Source organism: Dysidea avara, chromosome 12 (genome assembly GCF_963678975.1).
Source record: "Dysidea avara chromosome 12, odDysAvar1.4, whole genome shotgun sequence".
Lineage (NCBI taxonomy): Eukaryota > Metazoa > Porifera > Demospongiae > Dictyoceratida > Dysideidae > Dysidea > Dysidea avara.
In genome coordinates, this window is record NC_089283.1 from 22180473 (window position 1) to 22207224 (window position 26752).

Sequence of the window (26752 nt, forward strand, 5' to 3'; positions counted from 1 at the left end):
TTCAATTTCAGCCCACACTCTGGTATTTTTTTTCTCACACTGTGGTGTTTTAATAATGGATATTTTATTAGAGTATAGGAGTAGACTAAAGGACTATAGTATTTTGGTTTCTAGTAGTTTCAATTCACACCTTATTGTTGATATATTTGACCACCAGTCTTTCCTTTCAGTGATTCTTAGAAGGTAAGAGCTTTTCCTCCTTGCTCTTTCTGCATTCACTATTATATGAGTACCAAAAACAGGCAATGGTTTAAACTAACCAAAATTTACATAATACATTCAAGAAGTACAGAGCACAATATTTAAGGAAATATAGTAGCACTCAAATAATTTCAAGTCTAATATACTAATTGTGTGCATGATAAATAATGTAACTACTTCAACTACTGCACAGTGAGTTCAGTTATCCTCAGTTTCAGCAGTGTTGTGTATGTCAAGAAGAGACTCTTGAAAAGTGTGGTAGCTAGTACTTCTCTCACTGGTGTTTACTGCCACCCTATACAAAAATAATCTAACTACACACCTGTAGCTGGTCACACACAACTTACGTGTTACTCTTCACAAGCATACAATCAATATCATATGCAACCTATTTTATTAGCAAGTCTAAAATACATAGCTGTTAATAATGCTACAGAGAGCAGCGCAGATATGGTAAAGTACGTGTTTATTTATTTAGTAATTTCCATAGTAGGTTGGTGGTTCGTTTTGAATTTTACTGATGTAGTAAAAACCCAAGAGAAGCTTACAGAACAAATTGGCAAGAGTTCATATCAGTGAAAATATAGTGGGCTATGAAGAAAAATTTTTAAAACTTCATTTGAATGCCCTATGCACTGATTTACTCTAAAATATAAAAGTGAAACTGGGATGAAAATTTAATTTAAGGGTGACAGCAAGGCACAGTAGTAACAGTTCTACCAGAATCGAGTCTGTTAAAATTGATTCTGTGCACTATTGTTGTGATGTTTTGGCATATAATTTAGTCTAAACTTTGGAAAATTCACAGAAATATGTTATGACAGACACCCTGTACCAGTTTATATGCAGGAGCATAGTCAGACTTTTGGTGATGCCAGGGCCCAGTTGTAAGCTATACCAAAAGAAAGTCGAGTGGAATGTTCTTGGGGGGAACTCCTGGGTGCTTCCCCTCAGACCACGTCTGAACGAAAATGATGCATACACAAATGTGCCCTTAGGCAGTAACATTAAAAGGTGCTGTTTGTGCATCTAACTAGCTAAAACCTACACACTGCTGTTTATGCAGCTTATAGAAACTATAAACCTATTGTAGCTAATACTAACTTAATCTTCACTTCCAAACCGTGACAGCCAACCTCAAATTTTCTAGCACATGGGAATCCTCCACACTCCGAGTCGCTTAGTTGTCAATACTTCCTTCCAGGTATACATTATTCTCGGTCGGCCCTTCTGTTGATGGCCAGTAACTTTAGACTTGCTTGTACTCTAATGTATTTGAGACATCACATGCCCGCAACATGTGACAAATAAACAAACCGTTCATCAGATAAATATATAAATCATCTATTCACAGTCTGTGCTCACCTGACACATGTATAACACGACCACTCAAGTTTATTGCAGCTGCTGACTTGTAATATGTCTGCCTCAACCAATCAACACTCTTTCACCATTTCCACCATGCATCACATGCGCTACTGATCATGTGATGCAATAGATTTCGATGATTTGTTTATTTATTTTATTTACCTATACTGTACAACTTCAGAAATGAAGAAAAATGTACAGACGAATCACAAAAAAAATAATTCAATACAATAAGCAAATTATAATTTAATTATAGATTTAAATACTTCAAGTGAATTAGAGTCTTTAGCTAGGTTAGGTAAATCATTCCAAAGTGAAATTGTTGCTGGAAAAAAATGAGGACTGATATGAGGTCTTTGATGCTTGCAATGATAGGAGGTTAAAAGGATGATAATTTCTTGTACTGGAATATGTTGCAAAGTTAGTATACAAATCAAATGGGATATCAATTACATTGTGGATAATTTTGTACATCATGGATAATCTTAATTTTAATCGTCTGCTTTCAAGTGATTCCCAGTCCAGCTGGTCCATAAGGTTAGTTACGCTAATAGTAGGGTCACATGTGTATGTATTGGTCACAAACCGGGCTGCTCTCGTTGTATCTGCTCTAACTGGGATATTAAGGTAGACTGCCAGGGTGCCCACACTGTTGCAGCATATTCGAGTTGGGAACAAATAAATACTGTGTATGCTAATTTCTTAGCATGGATTGAGGCACATGAGATATTACGTTTGAGAAATCCCAAGGTTTTGTTGGCTTTAGCTGTTATGTTCAGCATTAATGCAATGCGACCCTCAAGAGTAGTACAGAGGAATGCTAGTGTGCAAGTAGCTACTGGACAGCTCCAGGGCTGTATAAGATTTGATGTGATTTTTAGGTTTAAAAGATTCTGCCTTTTGAAGGGGGGTGGGGGGATTCGTCCGACCCGTTCCCCCCTCCTGGCTACGCCCTTGATCTTCTCCCCTCCACCAACTTCACCTCCTTATTTATAACTACATACGTAGCTTGCTACACTGTTTCTCTGAATACTGAGACTGATTTATCTCGATCTGACTGCTCTATTAGAGTATCTCGAATTACTGATTCCCGGGCCTGGGCCCGGGAGGCCCGGGTTCTGGCTACGCCCCTGTTTATATGACTGAAGCAGGTGTGCTATGATCAGATTAAATATGTGTATACAAGCATAAAATAATTATGATTAGTCCATGACAGGGAAATTTCTGGAGAGTAATACTATGTGTTATATCACTATATAACGCTTTAACGTGGGCGTTCAAAGGCACTGCTCGGTGTTTAACTCGCATATTGCTCGGGAAATATCATGGGAAAGTGGTTTTCCAATGACTTTGACAGTGTTGCCAGATGATTTGCTCCAAATGTTCATGTGAAAATATAAATATGTTCATAAAAAGTTTACAAATTCCATGGTCACTCTCCAAAACCAGCATCATGTACCAAGTCCACACATTAAGTAGGAACCACAAAGGAGTAGGCGTGGTCCATGAAATAACATCACCCAAAAACCAGCTTCAATTGTCCCTGATGACAATGAGGCAGTATTAGTTAGGTAAACTAAGCCCAAACAAGCTTCAGATCAACCCGAAATGCTTTCAAGAAGTTGATACGGAATTTAAAAATACTTTATTTAACGGAATTTTCTACTGACTGACTGCCTGACTGATGCCTCCAGACAAGCATAACTCAATAATGGCTAAGGCTACAGGCTTGATTTTTTCACTGTTTGACGTCGCTTTGGCCTGACAGGTGCTTTTTGACATACCGCAGTACGTACAATGCATTCTTCATGGACTTACCAGTGTTCTCTTTTGTGTCCCATTCATCTTTGCTGACAGCGAAAAGTGTTGATTTGGTGATAGCACGTGATGGCTTTCCTTCGTAACGGAAATCGTCTGTATTTTTCATAGTGGCTATAGGTGCTTTTCAAACAGTTCTTGATTCGTACTGCTGTGTAACGGGTTGAAAATAGCCGACAACCAAGCGTAATGGATACTTCACTTTTCAGAAGATAATTGATATAACTGGGGTGGGCAGCACCATTTCTTTCTTTCGGTATGTGTGGATTGCAGAGGTACTTTTCGAATGGTTCTTGATTCGAAATGCTGCTTAATGGGTTGAACATAGCTGACAACAAAGCGTAATGGACACTTCACTTTTCAGATGATAATTGGGGTGTGCGGTGCCATTTCAGATGCGGTGTGCGTGGGTTCACCAGTCATAATAATTTATTTACAAAAAAGTTAACAAACAAGTGCATAGAAAATTTGGAATTTTCAACTAGAGTAGGGACCATAACACATTGATAAAAAGTACTGAAGCAAGCACGATATTAAATCACAGTAAAACAATAAGAAGTGTTATATCCATACTGTGCAATAAGAAGTGTTATATCCCTACTATTCACAGTGTGGATATAACACTTCTTATTGTTTTACTGTGATTTAATATCGTCCACTACTCCAGCTTGTTTCAGCACTCTTTATCAATGTGTTCCGGCCCCTACTCTAGTTGAAAATTCCAAATTTTTCTGTGCACTTGTAAATAGGTGGATCAATAGGGCACTGAAGAGCAAAAAAAAGGTCACCCTAAGACTGCCAAAAGTTCATAAAAAAGTTCATAGATTACTTCAGGATCACAAACAAGCCAAAAGTTCATAAAATGTTATACATTATTTCAGGCTCACAAACACGAAAAAAAAGATCATAAATCTATGTAGTCTCGTCCCCATCCGCCCACGCGCTCAATGATGTAAAGGTCGTCTGGTGACATTAGTCCAACTTCTTGGCCCAGGAAATGCACATTAATAAAGTATACACCTGAAAAACTAGCTTAGTAGTGGTCTAAAGGTCTTCTTCGCCGTTGATTGTTGTTCTAAGTCCAACGAATGTTAAGAAAGTTTACGTACATAAAGTTTTAATCGGCATTCATTAGTTACTCCAACGATTGTTATAAAGTAACACTCCTTTAAGTGAATGAAAGGTGTATTCATTTGAATGTAAGCATGAATGAGCACATGCAAGAAACATGTTTGTAGCAATATTCCACTAGGGCCAAGAAAGTGGACCAAAGTCACCAGACAACCTTCTCGTGATCAAGTGCGTGGGCGGCTGGGGACGAGGATCTATGCTAAAATCTATGAACTTTATTCACAACATGGCAACATTGGACTTTGATACCCAGCCAGTTCAAAGAAACAATGCACTTTGACTCGTTATATTGAGCGACATAGAGCTTTGTATTGTGGGACTCATTTTTGTAGTGGTTGCTAAGCTGAGTATATATTTGCTAAGATAGACTAGTTGGTTGTTACAAAAGGATAATGAAGGCACAAAATAATTGTTTGGGCGATCGTGATGCATATTCCTACCCACCGCGTATCAGCCTTTGAACAGACCACGGAACAGCAAAGCTACTACTACTACTACTACTACTACTACTACTACTACTACTACTACATTGAAATAGGTTAGTGACTTACAGTCCTAAGTACTTAACTTAATATAATACTTACTTACTGTCCCAATAGCAAAGTTAGTTGGCTTAACTTAGTACAAAAATGATAACAATATAAACTCCATCCCACAATCACAAATTTTCTAACATTGCGTAGTAATGTATTAATGACTTTTTAACATATGGATAACGTTCTGATGGCTATTAGCCCATGCTATTAAAACCACTTCAGATGCTACTGTATAAAACAAACAGGATGAGTTCTCAGTAGTTCTTTCACCTATTAGGTGAGTGTGCCCCAAGTGATATATATCACTTATACCACGGCTGCTTGGTCAAGGGGGTGACACTCCAATATATCCTGTACTCCAATCTTCGTCCTCGGTCATAGTGAAAGTCAAAAGTCAAGCTAAAATTTTGCAGCTGGTCAAAGGACAAGCACGATTTGTAAAGTGTATACCATGATTGATACTTTTAAAATAGCAATGTGAATGTAATTTTACCAGAATTTTGGTCAAGGGTCAAGCACAAATTTTAGTAAAAGTCAAAGGTCAAGACTTATTTTTCAAGTTTGACCACTTTGACCGAGGATGAAGATCGGAGTACAGGATATATTGGAGTGCCAGCCCCTTGTTGGTATTTGCTGATATTATACACCCGCAGCCCTCAGGCTTTGGATGTATATACGCACCAGCAAATCCCTCACAGCCGTGGTATAACTATTAATTACCATTATACCTATACCCTGTTATGAGTGCAATAACAATGAAATATCATCCGAGTATACAGGATAGCTATATATAACAGTTTTAAATTCCACTACGTGGGAGCTTGTGGATATTAAAGTGAGTTCATGTTGGTGAGCACAATAGTTAACAGATTCTGTGGAGACTTAACTTTGTACATAGCTACTACAGAGACACTACCATATAGAGGGAAACTTTGGTGGAGGAAAACTTTGGCGAATTTGGCGATTCGCTACAAATTAGCCAAAATTTTCACCTGCCAATTACTCATAGCGCCTGAGATTTGCATCTTTATAGCTATGGATTGAGCTTGAATTCGCCAAAATTTATTTCGTCAAATGCAATTTAGCTTGCTATTCATCAAAGTTTACCCCCGCTACAGTTATCCTCTATACGGTATATACAGGCTATAAATTACAGTAATGGACAGCAGCAGTGTCCAGGTATACCTCACCTTAGTCACATGCTGAGCAAGGACAAAATAAGACAAGACAGGAACTTGGCTTCATACTGGTGTGTTAAAAATTTTCATAAATATATTTGACTATTTGCTTCATTAGTAACAATACCCTTCACGGTTATTATGATGCAACAAACTAGTCCAGGTGGCTCCATCCACTACACAGGGTGATAAGTTAGTTACCACTGGGTGATAGATAACTTAGAAGAGCCACTACCTGTATGGTGGTTGTCACCCAATGCAGCATTTTGACACTCCCACACACTAGGATATAACATGCTTTAGAGGGATATGACTGAAATAATTATATACACAAATCCCAAAAGTCCACAGTGCTTGAGAGAAAGTGCACATAATTATATTGAGTAATTATTAAATATATTCATACTTAGGCAAATTACCTTGTTGAAAGTTCATCTTCAATTCTGTCATCATCTCTATCATCTTCATTGAACAAAGCATCATAATCAACAGCATTCAACTCATTATCTTGTTTACAACAATGAGATTTATTGTACACTGATACTAAAACAAATCCAGTAAATACAATTAGAGGGACAATTACTAGCACAATCACCAACTCTGTATTGCTGGAAGCAAATGTGGTGTAAGACAGCACAGTGTTTACATTAACAATTAAAACAGTTGTCAGCAATATTATTCCATCCAGAGTGTTCAAATTACTATTCTTATATGGCAAGACTGATGTATGAACCATTGCAATAATAATGCATACAACATTCAGCATAAAAAGTCGATTGTAGTAGTTTCTAGTTTCAGCATATACCACTGCTATAATAGCCAGTCGACACAGCAAATAAAAAGCAGCAAATGTACGACGGTTATCTTTGAAACATCCTTGATACTGATCTAGCAATGGTCGTATCCTAGCAAAATCAACTTTGTAGCTGATAAAAGGCTCCAAGATTAGTAAAAGTGGGAGACCAATTACAATCACTATTTCACATACTATAGCAAAGCAACCATACAAGATATGTCGACATTGGAAATAAGGCAAGTGAGGTGAGGAGTAGGTATAAACGCCTTGGACGTCATGAAACATTAACGGTCTTAATAATTCTAATGAAGTAGATGCTATAGATGTATAGGCCAACAGCAATATAAGACATATAGCACGGATAATGCTCCGACCAATTAACATAGAAACTCTTGGTGAATACCTAGCTACTAAGATGATTAACAATAAAATAAACAATATAGCAATTGGATGGACATAATGAAAAAACTGTTGGTCTATTCCACTCCACTGGCCACTCTTTATGAAGCACATTGTTCCAAGAAACTGAGGTGTTAGCTTTGCAAAGCTAGAAAAAGTAGCGACAAATCTAAACAATCCTCCAGTTACTAGCACATTTTCTTCTATCAAGATGTCAATAACACTGTAAAAGTAAACAATTCCGTATGCATATCCCAAGCCAACTTGAAAATTGAAATTTGTTAGAATGATTATGACAGCTACCACCACTATCCAATACATAAACGATAAGATAAGCAAAAGAGCTGTCATTCGTGTAGAACACTGATTCTCATTAACACAAACATCAGAATCAAATGATAGAACATGATTTGGTGTGCAGCTACCACAAGCAGGACCACATCTGTGTTCTCCACACTGTATGTCATATCTTAATGGCAATGTGCAGTAATCAGTAGTATTACCACAATGCTTAAGTGTGCAGTACTTTTTCGGACAAAAAGTAGTAGTGGTCTTGTTATTTACAATTCCAATCCAATAACCTTTCTTTATTTCTGCAGATGTGTCACTGCTACAAAATATAATATGTTTCCTATTTTTATAACATTTACAAGTTTGAAATCCAGATTCATTGTAATATTCAAATCCTGGTACACAGGTAGTCAACTCTACAGTTAGGTTTATGGATATCACTTTTGTTTCAGCATTCAAAAATGATCTAAGTAATAATGTAACATTGGTGTTGTTAGAAACAACATTTCTTCCAACAATCGCAACATCTTGGAAACTTTTACCGATCAAAACAGGATTGTTTCCAGTAATATGATACCCACTGCAGTTAATACAGGTCACATAAAACTGCATAGGTCCAGCAGGGAGGTTGAAATAGTCTACAACTTCTGCTGGAATATTTAATATTTGGCCAGGCATGATATTTTTAACACTGTAGCTACTACATCTAGTAGTATTATCAACACATCTTGTGGAGGTGGAAGTAAAACGTAAATCATTTGGAGATGCATTAATCTGCTTATTGTATGTACTAAAACCATAGTTAATCCTTGTAAGTTGGTAAAGGACAGCACTTATATTTAAAGGACAACTTGTAGGAATGCTAAAGTACCAGGAGTTTCCACCAAATGCTGCACTGTTATCAAGAAATGATACATTAACACATAGGGGAGGTTGGAAAAACAATTTATAACCTTTAGTAATTTTCACAAATACTGCACCTCCATACAATGCAGCTGCATTATTTTGAAAAAGCAGTGTTGTATTACGCCATATTACAAGTGAGTTATCAAAATATATGGCACCACCTTCAATAGCATTATTATCTTTAAAAATACTAGTCCCTCTCATATCTACTTGACAATTTGCAACATACAATGCACATCCTGAGTTATTAGTAAACTTCAAAGATTCTAATATCATATATCCTGTTATTTCACCCAGTATAGAAACTATACCAATAGTTCTATCGGTTGTCAAATAGTTGTGAGTAAAAGAGCAATTGGTAATGAAAAATTCAGATGAAAAATTCGCATACTTGATATCAAAATGAGCCGGGCTCTTTAAACCAAAACTGTTGATAATGGAACTATCTCTTAGGGTAAAGTCGTAAATTAGTGCTTCAACATATAATCCATAATTAGAAATATTCAGATATTGGAGAGATAATTCATTGATATTTATAATACAAGCATAGTCTGTCACAATATAAAGTCCGTTGTACTGAGTATCTGTATTACTACCACCCATGATCACAACATCATCAAACAGAATTTGTGTGCTTTGTGAGTGAACTGCAATATATAGTGCTGAAATATCATTATCAATAAAGTTTGTGTTTCTTATTAATATACTACTATTCATAGCATTGATAGGGAAATTAACTGCACCAAATAACGTACTTCCATTATTATGAGAAAATTTTGTGTTCTCTAGCTTAATGTTTATGTTACTTCCATATGTTTGACAAGAAAGAACACTAGACCCAACGTTACTAGTAAAATTAGACCAAGAAAGTTGAAGTATGGATTGTTTAGCCAAGTGGACATTATAAAAGTAAATTTGAACCACGACACCATTCTCCATAGCATTACCATGAAACCAAGTGTTATTGAATAGCACATGTGTGCCTTTGGTTTTGTATGTACTCACATTAAAATAGACAACACTGTCACCATTGTTGTGTGTAAAATTTGAATCTTCTATCATGATATTTAATGCATCAACAACGTTGACATTCAGACTATAGCTACTGCCATTTCCGGTAGCTGAACGTTTCCCATTATTAGTGAATGTGACACCAGATAATAATATATGCAATGGGTAAAGTAGCCCTTCTCTAGGGGCTCCAGCTATCATCATTCCACCTCCATCATCAGTATTAGATGGCATGTTTGATGAGAATTCAGATTTTTCAACTACCAAATTCCCACTAGCATTTATCACCACAAGTCCCCAGCAAACAGAAAACTGAAATGTACAGTTGCTTATAATAATATTGTGTGGATTATTCCACAGATACACACCTCCTTGCAACCCAACAGTACCGGCACTACCACAATTGTTCCACACAATGTTTTCAATTACCACATCTCTACAAACTTCACATGATAAACCACCATTGTTGGCACAAGTGACATTAGTTCTGTTTCCTTCAACACCAGTTATTCTAATTCTTTTGGGACCTTTTAATTTAACAACTGAGTTAAGAGCCACAGCATCTGATGTTATACTAATCATCATATCATTGCCTAAGTTGTTTAAGGCATTGGACAATGAGGAACACTCGCATCCTCCCTTACAGCATTGCAAAGAATCATTTCCATTCCCATTAACAATGATTGTGGCTTTATAGAAAATATTTCCTTGTGTACACACCACAGCTTGAACTAAAATAGTGAGGATGATAACAACTGAGTTGAAGATCTACAAAATTTAAGTACAAATATAGGGCTGAGCAACAGTATCGATAGTGTGATATATCGCGATAGTAGGGATATCACTATCGTGATAGTTATGATAAGCTCAGATCTGCATTAAAATGGTATTAACAACCCTTCTATACTGTTTTACAGTAGGTATTACCAGCTTTCTTACAAAGGAGTGGCCTGTAAAAGCTTTACCAAAAGTCCATATTCATCGGCCGCCCACATAGTTAATTAACAAATGTCCTGTGCATGCAAAATAACTTTCTATATGACTACAAATCATAGCTGTACAACTGAGACTTTGTTAAGAGCAAAGTGTTTCATAAACTATCGGGATAGTATTCACTATCGCGATATTTAATGAGTAACTACTGTGATAGTAAAATTTTTACTATTGTTCAGCACTATACAAATAGTAGAAATTTTTAGCTGGATGGAAAAATTAGTTGGATTAGGAATCAAAAAATAAAAAAAAATTTGTGAAACAAGGGAATAGCTAAAAGGTAGTGAAACAAGAGAAGTTGCCTATATAAGGGTGTATCCAAGGTGGTTTTCCAGATTTGGTGGTAAGTTATTGATGTAGGGGGTCTGGGGCACAGCCCCCAGCTGCTGACAAATTTTGCGCATTAAAGTGCTTCAAAATTTATTTGATTATGCTCTATGAATAATACAAACCATTCATATGTGCTATTTTCAATATAATATTATGCTTAATTAGCTTCTAGTTCCCTATAAGTCCTATCACTATGGTTTATGGCTGGTCAGGAGTACTGTAGTGATCCAAATACATATCCAAATTCTCCAATCAAAAACTCAAAACTTTTGAAGTTAGTTTACATTATTTTTTAATATATTTAATTATTTAAATAGCAATTTATTACCAGTGTTGGGAGTAACGCGTTACATAAGTAACACGTTACGTAATATTATTACTTTTATGGCAACTAAGTAATATAACGAAATACGCTATAAAAATGGGTAATATAACTCAATTTACTTTACTTACAAATATAACGCGTTACCTAAGTAATATAGTTACTGTAACGAGTCTAATATTACGTAATATTATTACTAGAAGTAATGAAGTTACTAATCTCATTAGTTATCCTCTGAGTAACGCCTAGCCACAACGAAGTAACGAAGTCTACTGAATGAAGCTTATTTACCAGCTTCTTACTTATGACCAAGATTTGCACATTGCCCAACGACGCAATCATGTCACGTGATAAAGAGGTAGTTTCACACGTGACAGCTTAAGGCTGTGGACAAAAAGTAATATAATATGTAATATTATTATAGTTACTTTATTTTATGAGTAATATGTAACTGTAACTAAATAGTTCAGTTGCAAGTAATAATTATGTAATATGTAACTAGTTACTGTTACAAAGTAACTTGCCCAACACTGTTTATTATGAATGTTCTAGTTTTGACTGCTCTATTAGAATACATCTGAATGCTCTATTAGAGTATCTCGATATTCATTAATGTTTTTCCTTGTAATACTGTCTTGTTCTCCATAAATCCCTAGGTTTCCTAATACACTGTAGCTATACTGCTCTGCTCCATTCCCAATTTTCTGCATATTTGTGCAGATGGTTTGGTGTTCCTACTGCAAGCCTACAAGTTAAAATTTCAAATAGGGTTTCCAGAACCCCAGGAAACCCCCTAAATATGCACCTGCTATACCTGCAGATATACTAATGGACATTTAATCCTTATGCTTCAGTCTATAAAACCATGACTTAAATAAAGACTAAAATTAACACCCATTACAGTGTTACATCTGCAAGTACAGGTAACCTCTATTGTTTCACTCTATTCCCTTGTTTCTTTGATCCCTAATCATTCTAATTTTTTCCTTCTACTTATTTGTTTACTTTACTACTTCTTTATAACTATTGAACCCGCATATACTGCACGAAAAGAAAGAATAGCACCAGGCATGCTATAAAATTAATTTTGTGACTGAACGCGCACCCCAATAATCAATTGTTATTACTGAAAAGTGCAGTGGCCATTACACTTCATCTTCAGCTATCTGTTACAGCAATACAAACAAAGAACAGTACGACAAATGCCTCTGCAATCACACCACCACAGCCACAGAGAAGCCGTATCATGGTACCACAAATTGACACCTTGCATAGTCAGCAAAAAGAACTGGGACACAAAGGAGTACAAAGGTAAGCCTGTGATGTGTGTATTGTATGTACTGCGGTTGGCAAAAAGGTACATCTCAGGATGGAGAGTGAAAAACCAAGTTCATTGGTTGGTTAATAGAAAATTCAGTTAAATAGATTTCTAAAATTCCATAGAGACTTTATGGGTTGCTCTGAAGGCATTTTTGGGCTTGGTTATGGTTAAACAATACTGCCACACAGGGTAATGCCAGCAAACTGTGCTACAAGTTGATAATGACTGGTACATCTTACCATACCTGCCAGTGCTGGGCAATATAGATATTTTTGTCATATGTCACCGCAAAATTTATTGCCGATATATGTTACAATAAGTATAGCCTGATACTTAAAATATGCTTTTTAAACCAGGCGCTGAAGGCCGACTGTGGGCACGCACCTGGTTTACTGAAATTGTTTTCGTAAAAGTGTGTATGTGTACCTATCTATCTACCTATCTATGTTTGTTTGTATGCACCCACGTGAGCAAAATCGTTAAATGGTAAAAGCAGCTTTTACTTAAGAAATAAAAGCAAAATGAAGTCTGTATTAAACTTCCACACAGGTAAACTTTGTTCTGAGGTGGTTTCTTTTTGGCGGTCTGAAATACGGGTGTGGTGAGTCTCCTCAGACTTTGTCAATTAGAAGAAAAATCCCTTGTTTTCCATTTCATTGACCTCAAAAATACATGCGGGCAGGCGGTTCATTATCCATTATTCATTATAGATATTTCCACTAATTTTTGAGATCCATAACTAACAGGTAAGAATACAGTAGATATATTTAAACTAAGAGCCTGAACAGCAAAAAAGCTAGCTAAATGGGCTTTCTGAATGCCAAACTAGTTACTGCTATGCAATCACAGGATAAATAATGAATAAAATGTTCAGTTGACAGTAATAATGAATGACCATGCGAAAAGAGAATCTGCATGCGGGTGGGAATGAAGAGCAGTTCTGAGGCTTTGTCAAGAGAATTTGTGGGAAAAACTTAATAGTCAAATTATAAAACAGTTTAGAAGATACTTCTGTGTGTAATATGTTGTTAAAAGCGGTTTGTTTAACAAGTGCTTCCTTAGCAGTGCATAGCAACATAATTGAAGAATTACGAAAATCTCATGAATTGCAAAATTTGAGAATTACAATGAATTAATTATGCATTATTGCACAACCAAAAACCTATTGATTAATTCCAGATGAGTTAGCTAGCTGCATGGTGCCTGGTTTTTCAACTTGTTTCTTTTCTTGTTTTTCAGATGAGATTTGTAAATTTTTTTTGGTCCTGCCTGCATTATTGCCTGAGTCAGAATGTCAAGAGTAGCCTGCTACTTGCTGCGGTTAGCCTGTGACCATAGCAGAGATGGATGAATAGTTACTACACGTTTGTATTTTTCCATATTTTATAAGTTTAGTGAACCTTGGAAACGACCCAGGTAGGGTTGTTACAACGCAGCACGTTACAGGTGTTTTAGTGAGACTCTACGAAGCATGGTATACTCACAGGCATCACGTTAAGCTTCTTCATGTTGAACATTGCCGGCATTTGTCTGCGGTGCTTGTTTCCATTAACAAATTGTCCTGCCTGTGATGCCAGAAGAGCCAGAAAGGTTGAACTTCTCTCATCTTTATGGTGGCTGCGGCACAGTTGTTGAGATACCATATTTAAAGGTCTTGGGCTATATACTCTCTTTAATACTTTTTACTGCAGGGGGATCCTATTCCTTCATTTTAAAAGGAACTGAGCAACAGCTGCTGTAGCAGTGGAAAGTGGAAACATGCAGGAATCTGTGGCATATTTACTGCCACTCAATAACTTGATAGCCTATTTATTAAGATTCAAAACACTGGCCAGTTCTTCTAAAACAGTTAACTAATCTGCTGTAGGTATCAGAGTACAATCATAAGTACAGTACAAACTGCAGCTCTTTGTTCCAATATCCTCTCAATCATAGATAATGTGCTACCACATCTTGTTATACAGTCCTGTATTAACTTGTGTTTACCTGCTGCTGTTTGTAATTTTGTAGGATCAATGAGAAAAGTCAACTGATTTATGGCAACAACCCAATGCTGTTGATACTCTCCTAACATCAAAATATTTTTAACTCCCAGTTGTAATGTGTGCTCTATACAAGGAACGTGTAATATTTCCAAGTGATACACACAAGCATTCTTTATAATGCCACCATTACCAGTCACAGCAAACAATACCCTCTCCCCAATCTACCATCTATCCTATATTGCTGTCACTATTCTGCACCACGGCCACCTGGAACTTCTACAGTCTCTAAACATTTAAAGTCTCTATTGACAAAATGACAAGTAAGTGATAATTAGGAATGATTTTGATGTGACCTTGACCAAATATTCATTGTCATGCTAAAACTGGTTGGATTCAATAACTGAGACTTTAGAGATTTGACCTCTTGGCTATAACTGTGTGGGATTTCCGTCCTGGATTTCTACTAAGCACTTGAAATTGTGGTTCTAAAGTATGTAATGGCTTGCAAACTCCCATTCACTCTACAGCACTTATTGGCTGCATATCTAGACATACAAATTCTGTGAAAGTGCAAGCTAATTCCTTGTGGTAACTACTGGATAAAGGAAACAGATTCAAACTTTGTGTAAGCTATAAAACTTTCTTTTGCCTTTACTGGGAGGGATTCTAACTTGAGCTACTACTGCTCTCAGTACTCCGCTCACTAACCTGCTGCTTCTTCTTGAATGCTATAAATTGACTTTCCAAATGATTAGAAGTGTTCCCTTTCCAAATGATTAGAAGTGTTCCTGAAATACCCAACGGTACAATCACACTCTTGACAAATAATTAACCATTCTCTAATCTGTTATTATCAATTCACCTTCTTCAAAACTGAAATTGGTCAATATGGTGGTTGTTCGTGGGTGCGGCATGAAGCCTGGTGATGCCATCTTGTAAAAAAATTTATGTTTTAGTAGGTGGATTGCATGCACTTTGTTGCAACAATAATTCTAGCTATCATATTGCAACATAATCATAGGCAGCGGAAAGGGGGAACTAGGGAGCTGAAGCCCCCCTCAGAATGATATCATGCTGATATTATCCTTCATGGAGTAGGGCTGAAAACCGTGATAAAGATCGAGGTACTCTAATAGAGCAGTCACTCTAATAAAGCAGTCACAGTATTAGAGCAGTGTGTAGCGAGCTATGCAAGGATTTTTATAGTTTATCAGCTATAAATGCGTAGTTAGTGAGGTGGGCAGCTATTGTTAACTGGCTATGACCTTTTTTTCTTCTTTTTTGGTCTCACCTTACCAAACCAGAGACAATGTAGTGCCTCAGTTCATTTCTGTCTTTGGTCAGCCCCCCTCATATCAACTACTTCCTCCGCCACTGAACACAACTATTTAGATCATGAAGATATGGGCACTAAATCTAATATGACTGTCTCCCTTAGTAAACAAATATTATTCAATGAGTAAAATTAGATCAATATTCAAATACACATAAAATCACCTTTAACTATACAATTTCTGTAGCATTAATTAGCTACTTTGCAGGTTTTCAAATCATTTTGGTGAGATCCACTAGCTATATAGCGAGTATCAAGTGAAAAGGAACCAATATGTGCATTACTGAAATTTTAGAAGCAAAATCTTGTAGTGTATGCAAGTGAAATAGAGCTTATTAGTCTAACAACAAGGATTTGTTACACATACGATGTATATGGTCCATGAAGCTTGAACAACAGGCAAGGCAGTCAGCATGATCAGAAAGCCTGAGCGATGGTTAGGTAGTTGATTGTAAGATACTAATGCTTGTACTGTGGACTATAGAGATCTTTCAAAAAATTGAAGAATGCATATATTTATGAATTACTGTTATGTATGTGAATAGCCACGATAATTTATGGACTACTGGGAATATAAACCATTTGGTATTCTATTAGCATCTCAAAAACTACCAGTACAAATTAGGTGAGGAACAGATTATATTGTTTAACAATTTATATGAGTGTTGTGTAAGGAGTGTGGTGGCTTCAGCTATAATTGCGGCTTGTAGAGTGAATCACCCATTTGGCCTGGAACTTCTTAGCAAAAATACTGACTTTTCTTCAAAGTATACCCTAGATGGTCTTCATTTACACTATTAAATAACTTCCAACCTTCACTTATTCTCTCTAACTATCATGACCAAAGTCGTACCAATTTCACCCAGTGCAGGAAAAATTACAGGCGTTTGTTTAACCAATCATAAGTCTGGAGTATAACAGGCTACAGAATTGGGACTTGTGTTATTCTATTCATTATGAACTGGGGCATTCACCAAGGTAACTAAAGTGTTTGGCCTAAATGCACCCATGCTATAAAGCAAGAAGGTAGAAACAGCAACGATAAAGTTATGTTTTACCGCAACATAAATGAACAATTCTAACTCATGTTTTGCTTTAAGGTACAGAAACAAAACAATAAATTTGTACTCTCCATAACGAGGTGAATCCATTGGTATATTAGATATTTCAATTCGAGTCTTTCTTCACTGTTTATTCAAGCAATTAAAACATGCACAAAATTATTTATGTAGCATGCATTTTTTACCCAATGCATTTCAATGACATTTATCTCAAAAACAGGGTAATGCAAACAAGTCGGGTTTTTCACATAGGCCTAATGTATTCCGCGGACTGGACTCATGCACTGAGCTGGAAACAATTTATCCAGATATTAACAATCTCTTGCAACACTGGAGACACCACTATCGAGCTACAACTGCTGATGCTGCTCTTCCTTACAAGTCAACAAACTATCACATGCACTAATTAATTAGAATACACTTACGATATACGAGTACTAGCAGTGATAAAACATGATAGAGGTTATTGTTGTAGCTTAGATGTTTTTCCTTTGTTGCTCCAGTACTTAACACTAGTGTTAGGGCTGTAGTGATGAGCCAGTTTATTTGCATAGCCCCATCGGCACCTCGCCAGGCAGTGCCACCTATAACTACCCTGTTAAGAATTATTACTGGCTCATCTCTATAACCCTAGCACTAGTGCTAAAGCAATAAAGGAAAACATCTACGCTACAACCAATGGCCTCTATCACGCTTTATCACTGCTGGTACTTGTGTATCGTAAGTGTATCCTAATTAATTAGTGCATGCGCTAGTTTGTTGACTTGTTAGGGAAGAGCGTATCAGCAGTTGTAGCTGGATAGCGGTGTCTCCAGTGTTGCAAGAGATGAATAATGTCTGGATTATTGTTTAAAAGCTGTTTCCAGCTCAGTGCGTGAGTCCAGTACGCGAGTCCAGTCCACGAATTACATTACACCTTTCACATATGTCTAGTATCATGTTTAAGGTAAGTTTTCATACAAAAAATGAGCATACTGACATTTTAGGGATCCTTCAGCAATACTAAATGCTTTCTCACTAGGTGTAGATGTGGCTGGCACAAATAAATACTTCCTCTCCTTTCTAGGAAACCTGACTCATTCTGCTTCCACCACAGAAGTGGGCTAACCTCACATGCATATACTTTATTATCTCTGCTTTTGCTGTTCAGCAGAATCAAGATTAGAAGAACATTTACTGTATATATTTCCGATCAAGTACACAAGAGCCATTTCCCCTTGTAATTTTTTAGCTGGGTTGCTTCCTTCTGGTCTTTCATATTCTTGTTTTTTAACAAAAGTATTATCTAGTAAATCTTGTTCTAGGTGCTTAAGTAATGTAGCCCTCTCTTCGAGCCATCTCTTCATTACCTATATAGATAAGATGGCAATTTAAACCTTTGGTCAAGAAACACTGAAACATTGAGAAACATTAAAGCAGCTTCAGTGTATTGCTTGTGAAGGTTATCAATCATAACAGTTTTCATTGTCTTCATTAGCCCTGAGTCTTGATCAGAACACACTAAATGATCATCAAACAATCTGCGCAACAGTGACCTATCTGTAGATATAGTCACCCCTAACTGCTTCAGTTACTTGTGTTACTGGTTTCATAACTTCAATGAACTACTCAAGGGTAACAAATTCACTATCAGTAGGCAGTAGGTTTCCTTTCTGAACAGCACACAAAGCAGCACTTAATGGCTCTTGCATTACTATTATTCTTTCAGCCATATAGTATGCTGAATTCCACCTAGTTAGAACGTCTTGTACTGAACACAACTCATCATAATGTAGGTCAGTTTACTTTTGACATAGCATAAACATAGACTTTGTAGAGTGACAAAAATGACTCACTAGCCGTTAACATCTTGCTAAAGCATTGGAGACTTAGCGCAGCCTCTACTGTTAACTGTAGGCTGTGTGAAAAACATGGAATTCTCATCCATTCCATCAATTCCATTGCAAGAACCATATTAGAGGTATTATCAGTAGTTGCTACAGATACATTGTCAGGAAAGAGATTCCATTCATCAAGTACATTCCAAATTTCTTCAACAATATTCACTCCTGTGTGGGATTGCACAAATTCCTTTTTTCCTAACAAATGACTTTGGAGATCAAAAGCACGACTAATATAATGAACAGTAACTGTTCCATAGTTGTCTCCCTGGTCATCTCAGCAGTTCTAGGAATATTAAAAGTGCTAGCATTAGCAGACCTTAGTGAACTCTCATCAAGTTTAGCTTCCCTGAAGTGACCAGGATGGGACTCTTTAAGATGTTGCCCCACATATTAGTGGTGTTTCCAAAATATGAAAAATCTCGAAGGCAGAGCTTGCAATTCACTTGCTTCCGTTTCTTCTTATCTGGCTCTTGAAAGTAGAAACTTTCCATTTTTAGCTGGGAAGCCAAAATAATTCCACACTCTGCTCGTGGCTCCTTCAAACCTTAACAATTCAAGCGATTCATCTTGTGACAGCATGACCACATTGTCTGTCGCCATTTCTATTAATCAGGTGACAAAATTTCAGTTATGCACATGATTGTAAGGCCTATTTAATTAACGGGAGCTGTGATAAATTGCTGTGCTTGTTATAGAATCGATTGTGTTGCAAACATAGTGGTTATTGTGATAATTGATTAATTGCTAATTGCTCAGGCCTAGTCTGTTTAGTAACTTTCCGGGTGTGATACGTGTAAGCAACTCTCCGCAAAAATAATGATGATGCTAGAAGAAGCCCAAATTTTGGCATGTGAATATGGCTTAATATATAAACCAATGCCATGTAGCAAATTCCCCATACATTTTTCGGGGCCATGTAATAATTGGTGTTATATACCCGTGACACGTGATAGACACCTGATTCCAAACCAGATTTGTAAAGAGCAGTGAATGGCATTTAAATGAGCTATAACAGAAGGAAATTAGAGGAAATTTAAACACATCATTTTGAGGTTGAAAATCACTTTCTTGTCGGTGGCAATTTGAATGGCAGATATTTTGAGGGAAACTATTGCAATTTAGTGGCATTCTGATTTCTTGACACCCATTAGTGTTACACTGAAATAAAAGCATTATAACGTGAATTAGCCTTGCAGGTTAGTTTGCAATGTGTTTCCATGATTAAGCACAACAATGTCCATATTTGCAGAACTTCTTAATGTAATTGCTTCAAAAGCCTCACCAACTTAACTTTTTCATAAATTGAAAGTAATCCCTCATCCGTACCACTAGAAACTCTTAAGCACAAGCCTTGAATTGAACCATTACATGATAAAATTAAAATAAGCTAGCCGTGAGATAAGTATTTAATTCATAGGCGTAGGAACTGGGGGGGGGGGATGGCCCCCACACTTTTTGAAAAACCTGATTTGCCCCCCCCCCCCCCACTTTTTGATGCACTGTATTACATTACTAAATTCCTATAAATCGTGCTGCAGCAGTACTTCACAATAATCTCCGCTACGAGAAACCATACAAATGCGCACAAATACTTACTAGAGCATATTAACAGGAAACGGGAAGTCTTTCAAGTGCTATTTTTAGTAGAGCCACGTGTTCACACTTGCAGCTGAAATACAACATGTCACAACGAAAGATTTTCGAGTTTTTGCCTTGTCCATCTAAGAAAGCAAAAGTAGTAGAACCCTCCAGCCTGGACTCCAGGTTAGTAGTGCATAGCAAAGATTCCCATTACTAAATCCCACAATTGTAGTTACCTGAGTACTGAAATAATATTGTTCACCTTTTAACTTGTAACTCAAGAATTAACAGTATGCTACATATACATAGCTAGAGTGAATAGATATTGGGGGTGTGTGCATTTTAGCTGTGATATGATGTGATATTTTCACTCATGCATGTTAGCTGTACTCATGCAGCTGACCAATTTATTTATACATGTTATTACAAAGAGAGAACACTTAGTCAGCTTTATTGTTCTAACTATAGTGAAGACTGCGAAGTCAGGAAGACTGATCATGAATTGCAAACACCTCAAGCAAGCACGACCACAGAACCAGCAATGAAACCTTTGGTCCAATCTGGTCATGGTTATGTTCCAGCTGAAGTTATTACCTCGAATAAGAGCTTATCTTCAACCTCTGCATTTTTTTGTTGATTCAAATGAACCAACTGCCACTCACCTTATACAGTGCAAAGCACAGTGTTGCCAAGATTCCCTTGAAGTGTACCAGGTAACTGATCCTAATGTGCTTAAAAGCACCAAAAAGGTACAAGGCATGCTAGGCAGTTTAATGCTGATTGGTACAAAAGTTACCTATGGTTAGTTCTATGTGTGACAAGATTATTTGCATTTTGTGCTATCTGTCGCTATTGCTTTAATCGGAATCTTTTGAACGATAAGTTGGGTGAAGCTACATTTATCACAGAAGGCTTTAATAACTGGGAATAGGCCACTGAGCGTTTTGATCGCCATGAAAAGTCAGGTCTTCATAGAGAGGCTATGCTAAAGTTAGCGATGTTGAACCAACCAGGCATAGATGCTCATTTAAATAGTCAGCATAAATTAGAACTCAAAACTAGAAGAGACAGCTTTCTTATTTTGATGTCTTCATTACAGTATCTTCTAAGACAAGGATTAGCCATAAGTGGTCATGAAGACATGGAAGGTAACTTAATGCAATTACTGCTACTTAGAGCTAAAGATAATCATGGCCTTCAAAAGTTTATAAGTGAAAGGTGTTATCTTTCTGCAGCAATTACAACTGAATTAATAGGCTTGATGGCTAAAAGAGTTCAAGATAATCTGTTATCAGAGATAAAGGAGGAAGACTGAGTGTGGCCCCGACTAGACATTGGGTGACCTGCAGTTCAATTCCTGGGGTTGGAGGGATTTTTTTTCCTTACTTTGGCCCCTTTTCTGTTACACCTTTCCAGCTACTGTATAAGTCATTAAGTCTAAGTCCTTGAAACTAGGTTAGGTAATCCTAAGGCTGCAGCACATGTTGTTGTAGACCTTCAGTGCTGGTCACTGTAAAGTGTTAATAATAAACACCTTAGGATTAAGGAAGAAAATCCATCCCTCCTGAAGGAAGACTGAGTGTGGCCCCGACTAGACATTGGGTGACCTGCAGTTCGATTCCTGGGGTTGGAGGGATTTTTTTTCCTTACTTTGGCCCCTTTTCTGTTACACCTTTCCAGCTACTGTATAAGTCATTAAGTCTAAGTCCTTGAAACTAGGTTAGGTAATCCTAAGGCTACAGCACATGTTGTTGTAGACCTTCAGTGCTGGTCACTGTAAAGTGTTAATAATAATAATAATAAAGAAAACTGGAATGTTTTCCTTGATAGCGGACGAAACAACTGATCTTAGCCACAAGGAGCAATTGTGCATTGCAATAAGGTGGGGTATGATCTATTTCGGATTCATGAGGCACCTCTGCACTTGATAGACATTCCCCAAACAAATGCTGAAACCATCTCTTATGTAATAAAGACATTCATCGTAGGAATAATGCTGCCCTTTGACCAATGCCGAGGCCAAGCATATGCAAATATGAGTGGGCATATTAATGGAGTGGCAGCAAAACTTCAGGAAATTGAGCCTAGGGTTATATACGTACACTGCTTAGCACACTGCACTAACTTAAGCTTGCAGCAAGTAGGTAGACAGGTTTTATGCATACATGAGGCTCTCAATTTAGTAATGGAGTTAAGCCATTATTTGAAAGTTTAATGGCTAATGTATCATGTGGTGCTGCTTCTACCACTCTCAAGCCACTTTGTCCAACATGTTGGACAGCAAGGACACGAGCAGTGGATGCAGTTTTAAAAAACTACAGCTTGATTCAAGACAGGCTTGATGAAATCAAAGAAGGCAAAGATGAAAATGCTTTAAAGGCTGTTGGTCTCCTTAATAGCATGGAGACGTTTAGTGTGTACTTTGGACTCCAGTTGTCCCACTTTATATTCTCAGCCACAGAAAAGCTTTCCATTGCAGTTCAAGGGAAAGAAACATCTCTGCAGCAAGCAGTACAGGCATCGAGGCTGACTATTGGTTTTCTAGCAAGGCAGCGAGATGATAATTCATTCAACACATTTTATTCAAGAATACTTGGAGCATCAGATGGTCTCACTAACCAGCCAATTTTACCACGATTAAGGGAGGCCACCAAGACGAAGAGATAGTACATCATCAGTGCATGTTTTTGAGATCCCTCAAGCTTATTACAAACAGCAGTATTTTGAAGCATTTGACATTGTTGTCACTGATTTGCATACTAGGATAGGGGAATGCCTCTTGCTGCATTATTGGAAAAAACCTTGTTAGATACTGCTAATGGTAGCTTTACCATGATACCCACTGAGTTGGAAATTTATAAGTGTGATGTAAATATTGACAGGCTAACTGATCAGCTAAAAATGTTACCGGAGCTTATTCGTACATATAATGAGCTAAATCCTACTACTTGCATAAAACAAGTGACCATACTTACAACCTTAAGTGAAGTAATGAATGCAGTTGAAATTAGTAAAACTTTATTTAGTGAGGTCAGAACATTGCTACAAATTGTACACACTATAGCGGTAACTTCTGCCACTGCAGAACACACCTTCTCTGCTTTGCGCCGTCTGAAAACTTACTTACGGTCTAGCATGCTCCAGTCACATCTCAACAACTGTATGATTCTGCATGTGCACAAAGAAAAAACAGATCACATAGATCTAGTTAGTGTTGCCAAAGAGTTTATTGCAAAGTGTGAAAGAAGATTGTTTTTTGGTACATTTGATTCTTGAAGAATTAAGTTACATTTAGTTGTAACCATTTACCTTGTTTTTGTAGCTACGGTAATGCATACATGTGCAGTGCTATATATCATGAACCACCATTTCATAATTACATACACATGATGATTGTATGGTTGTTTATATCAGCAAGTAATTAAATTAAACAATGGCTAAATTTGATTCATACATGTGTACTAGAACCATTATAGCTATGATGTCAGCATGGTATAAAGCTGTATATGTATTAGCGGTGGCTTACAGTATGAGATAAATAATAGATTAAATCAACCAGGCTAAATTAATATATCAACCATGTACATATAATTTTATACACTCTGGATCCACAGTATACTGGATGCATGTTAGCATTCAAGTACAATTCACACAGATACTGAGCTAGCTTATAGCACAAAATTAATGTACAAGTTCCAGTGTTCATCTCTTACAACTAAAATTAAGTTCATTTATGACTACAAAATACTGTATACATAAGATAGGTGAGTTACCGTGAGTAGGCATGCTGTGCTACCCTAAGATACATCTCACATGTTCAGCCATAAGCCGCTCAGTTTGTTTCTCACTTAGTGAGATAGTCTCTGACCGGCCCTGAATCCACGGCTCACTCCAAGCCCTAAACAGAATCACTGTCAGTTATATAGAAAACTTCAAGGTCGACATAAATCCAGTGATTTAATTGGTTATGCCCAAACAGACAGCGAGTCTCTTGGAAGGCAGGTACTTTCGATCAGGTACTTTCCCATAGTATCATCTGTGCCTTTATTTAATGCCCTCTATCACATGATTCCAAAATTTTGAATTGTCAGACTGTGAAGATGTCTGATGCAGGAAATCGTGTGGTGTTTGACACTAGCAGCCGATAAATGTGTGTTAAACACTGAGCATACAGTAGTGGCAGTACAGCGAAACGGTGATTTCAACAGTGAAATTCATGAAAGTGGATATCCTCTTCAATTTAATGCTCCCCGGATTGTTAATGTTCCGAGTTTCAAAACACCGGCGAAATGGAGTAGCAAGTCTATATGCCAACTACGGAGAGGTTTGAGACAAGCTACAGAGTGATGAAACTGACGAGATATTATGTTCTCTTCGTTTTAATGCTCCCCAGATTGTGCTGAGTTTCGAAACAAGAAGTGACGTAGCTAGTGAGTGTATATTCCTGTGGAGAGTTGAAGACTGCTGAGTGCTAAATGAGAAGAAGAGCAGTAGTTGAGTTTCAGCCGCCTGTCAAGTTATGTCCTGTGTTCACGTGCCATAGCATAGACTCTAGCAATAAGCTGCATAAACAGCAGTGTCACAGCAAGCTAGGTGTATATGTAGTTAGGTACAAGTATGAGTAGCTATGCACTTTATTAAAGTTTTGTGTACTGCAAAGCTCACAAAGATGGGCTCTTTCATTGTGCTATATTTAGTACTAACTAGGTCACGTGTGTGCTTCTATAGTAAGGTTTGGCCCCCCCACTCCTAAATATGTTCCTATGCCTTTGATTTAATTATTGTTTACCTGCAAATATAATTTTCAAAATCTATGCCATGCGACCAACCAAAAATAAAGAAAGGGATATATACCGCACATATATAGTTAAGTATGTCCATACCACTAGAAATTCTCAAGCACAAGCTTGAACCATTACATGAAAAAAATAAAATTAAAAGTAATTAATAATAAAAATATAATAGCCAGCTGTGAGATTACTGTTTACCTGCAAATATATTTTCAAAACCTAATGCACGTACTATGCCATGCATGCAACCAACCAAAAATAAAGAAAAGGATATATACTGCACATAGTTAAGTATGTCTGCACCACAAGAAACTCTAAGCACAAGCATTGTGCGCCTATCAATGTAATGCCCAACTACCACAAGTACGGGCCGAGGTTGGAGTTAGTGGGGGAATTGATTGCTAAATTTCCCCAAGGTGGTGTCACTACCTAGGAAACATACTAATGCAAGAGTGTGTGCCTTCAGAACATTTCTTGAATACTTACATTTGTATTATTAAAGCCCACTTGACTTGATTTGCAACTGGATACAGATCACACATGTATGATTGTACAAATCTCTCCTAGCCCCACTAATCCTGGGTATCTCTACAGGGAGAATTGCGGTGGGTTGTATCACCTGTTCCAATACCGGCTTCAATCATAATTACTGCTTAAGTTACGGCCTGCAAAATCAGTTAATATATTTTCAACCATGCCATGCGACCAACCTAAAATGGCTCGAGAAAGGGATGGCCCGGATGTAGCTAAGATTGCACGCTGTGCCGCCATTTTTCCACTGTCATGCAGCACGAAACTTCGGAAGGCTAGCTACGTACGGTTACTCACTTGAATTGCCATCTTGCAGATTAGACTGATTCTGTGCTCCAAACTACGTTGACTCCCGCACTTTTGCTCCCTCTGGCTCGCACCATAGATAATACACGTAATAAAGGATTGGCAACGCGCCTATTAAACCTGTAGTGACGTCACGTACAATCCTCGTTACGGTACGTCATCCAGTTAACGCGCCCTCTCACCCGTTACTAGATTTTTTTTTTTTTTTTTAAATATTAATAATTTTTTAATTATTCAAACACACACAAAATTGCATATAGTTCATCAGTCAGAAAGAGGGAGCTTTCCCTCACTCACAGCAAGAGAAAAGTCAGTGAGATCTTTATGAGGCCGACCAGCAGCAGAACGACTTCCACGAAGACAAATGATAGCTGAACGTAGTAGGGAAAAAGATAATCTGCAGCGAATAAAGGTGATCATAACATTATATTGTTGATTCTTCTTTGTAGCAAGGAGTGAGGCTAATCTTTTGTAGGTGGTTTCTGCAGGCTTGCTCATTCCTCCCAAAGCTGAGAACACAAGAGGTGTGAATGATGCCCTTTCAATTTCACGCACACGTTGTTCGTAAGTCCTACGCTTTTCTCGATCATGAGACCGAAAACAACTGGCAAGAGAATTGCAGCGATTTGTGTTGGCCAATGGATTAAAAACACGAACATCAAAATAAGCTTGCTGATGACG

At 37.3% G+C, this 26752-nt stretch overlaps 1 protein-coding gene across 1 annotated transcript; it reads right to left on the reverse strand.

Moving 5' to 3' along the window:
* Positions 1-245: 245 nt before the first annotated feature.
* Positions 246-26194, reverse strand: LOC136240720 (uncharacterized). The gene is made up of 3 exons (XM_066031757.1): positions 26063-26194; positions 6652-10403; positions 246-496 (listed from the first exon to the last, which is right to left on the reverse strand). The coding sequence occupies exons 1-3, from the start codon at positions 26072-26074 to the stop codon at positions 400-402; spliced, it is 3861 nt and encodes a 1286-aa protein (XP_065887829.1). The 5' UTR covers positions 26075-26194; the 3' UTR covers positions 246-399.
* Positions 26195-26752: the final 558 nt, after the last annotated feature.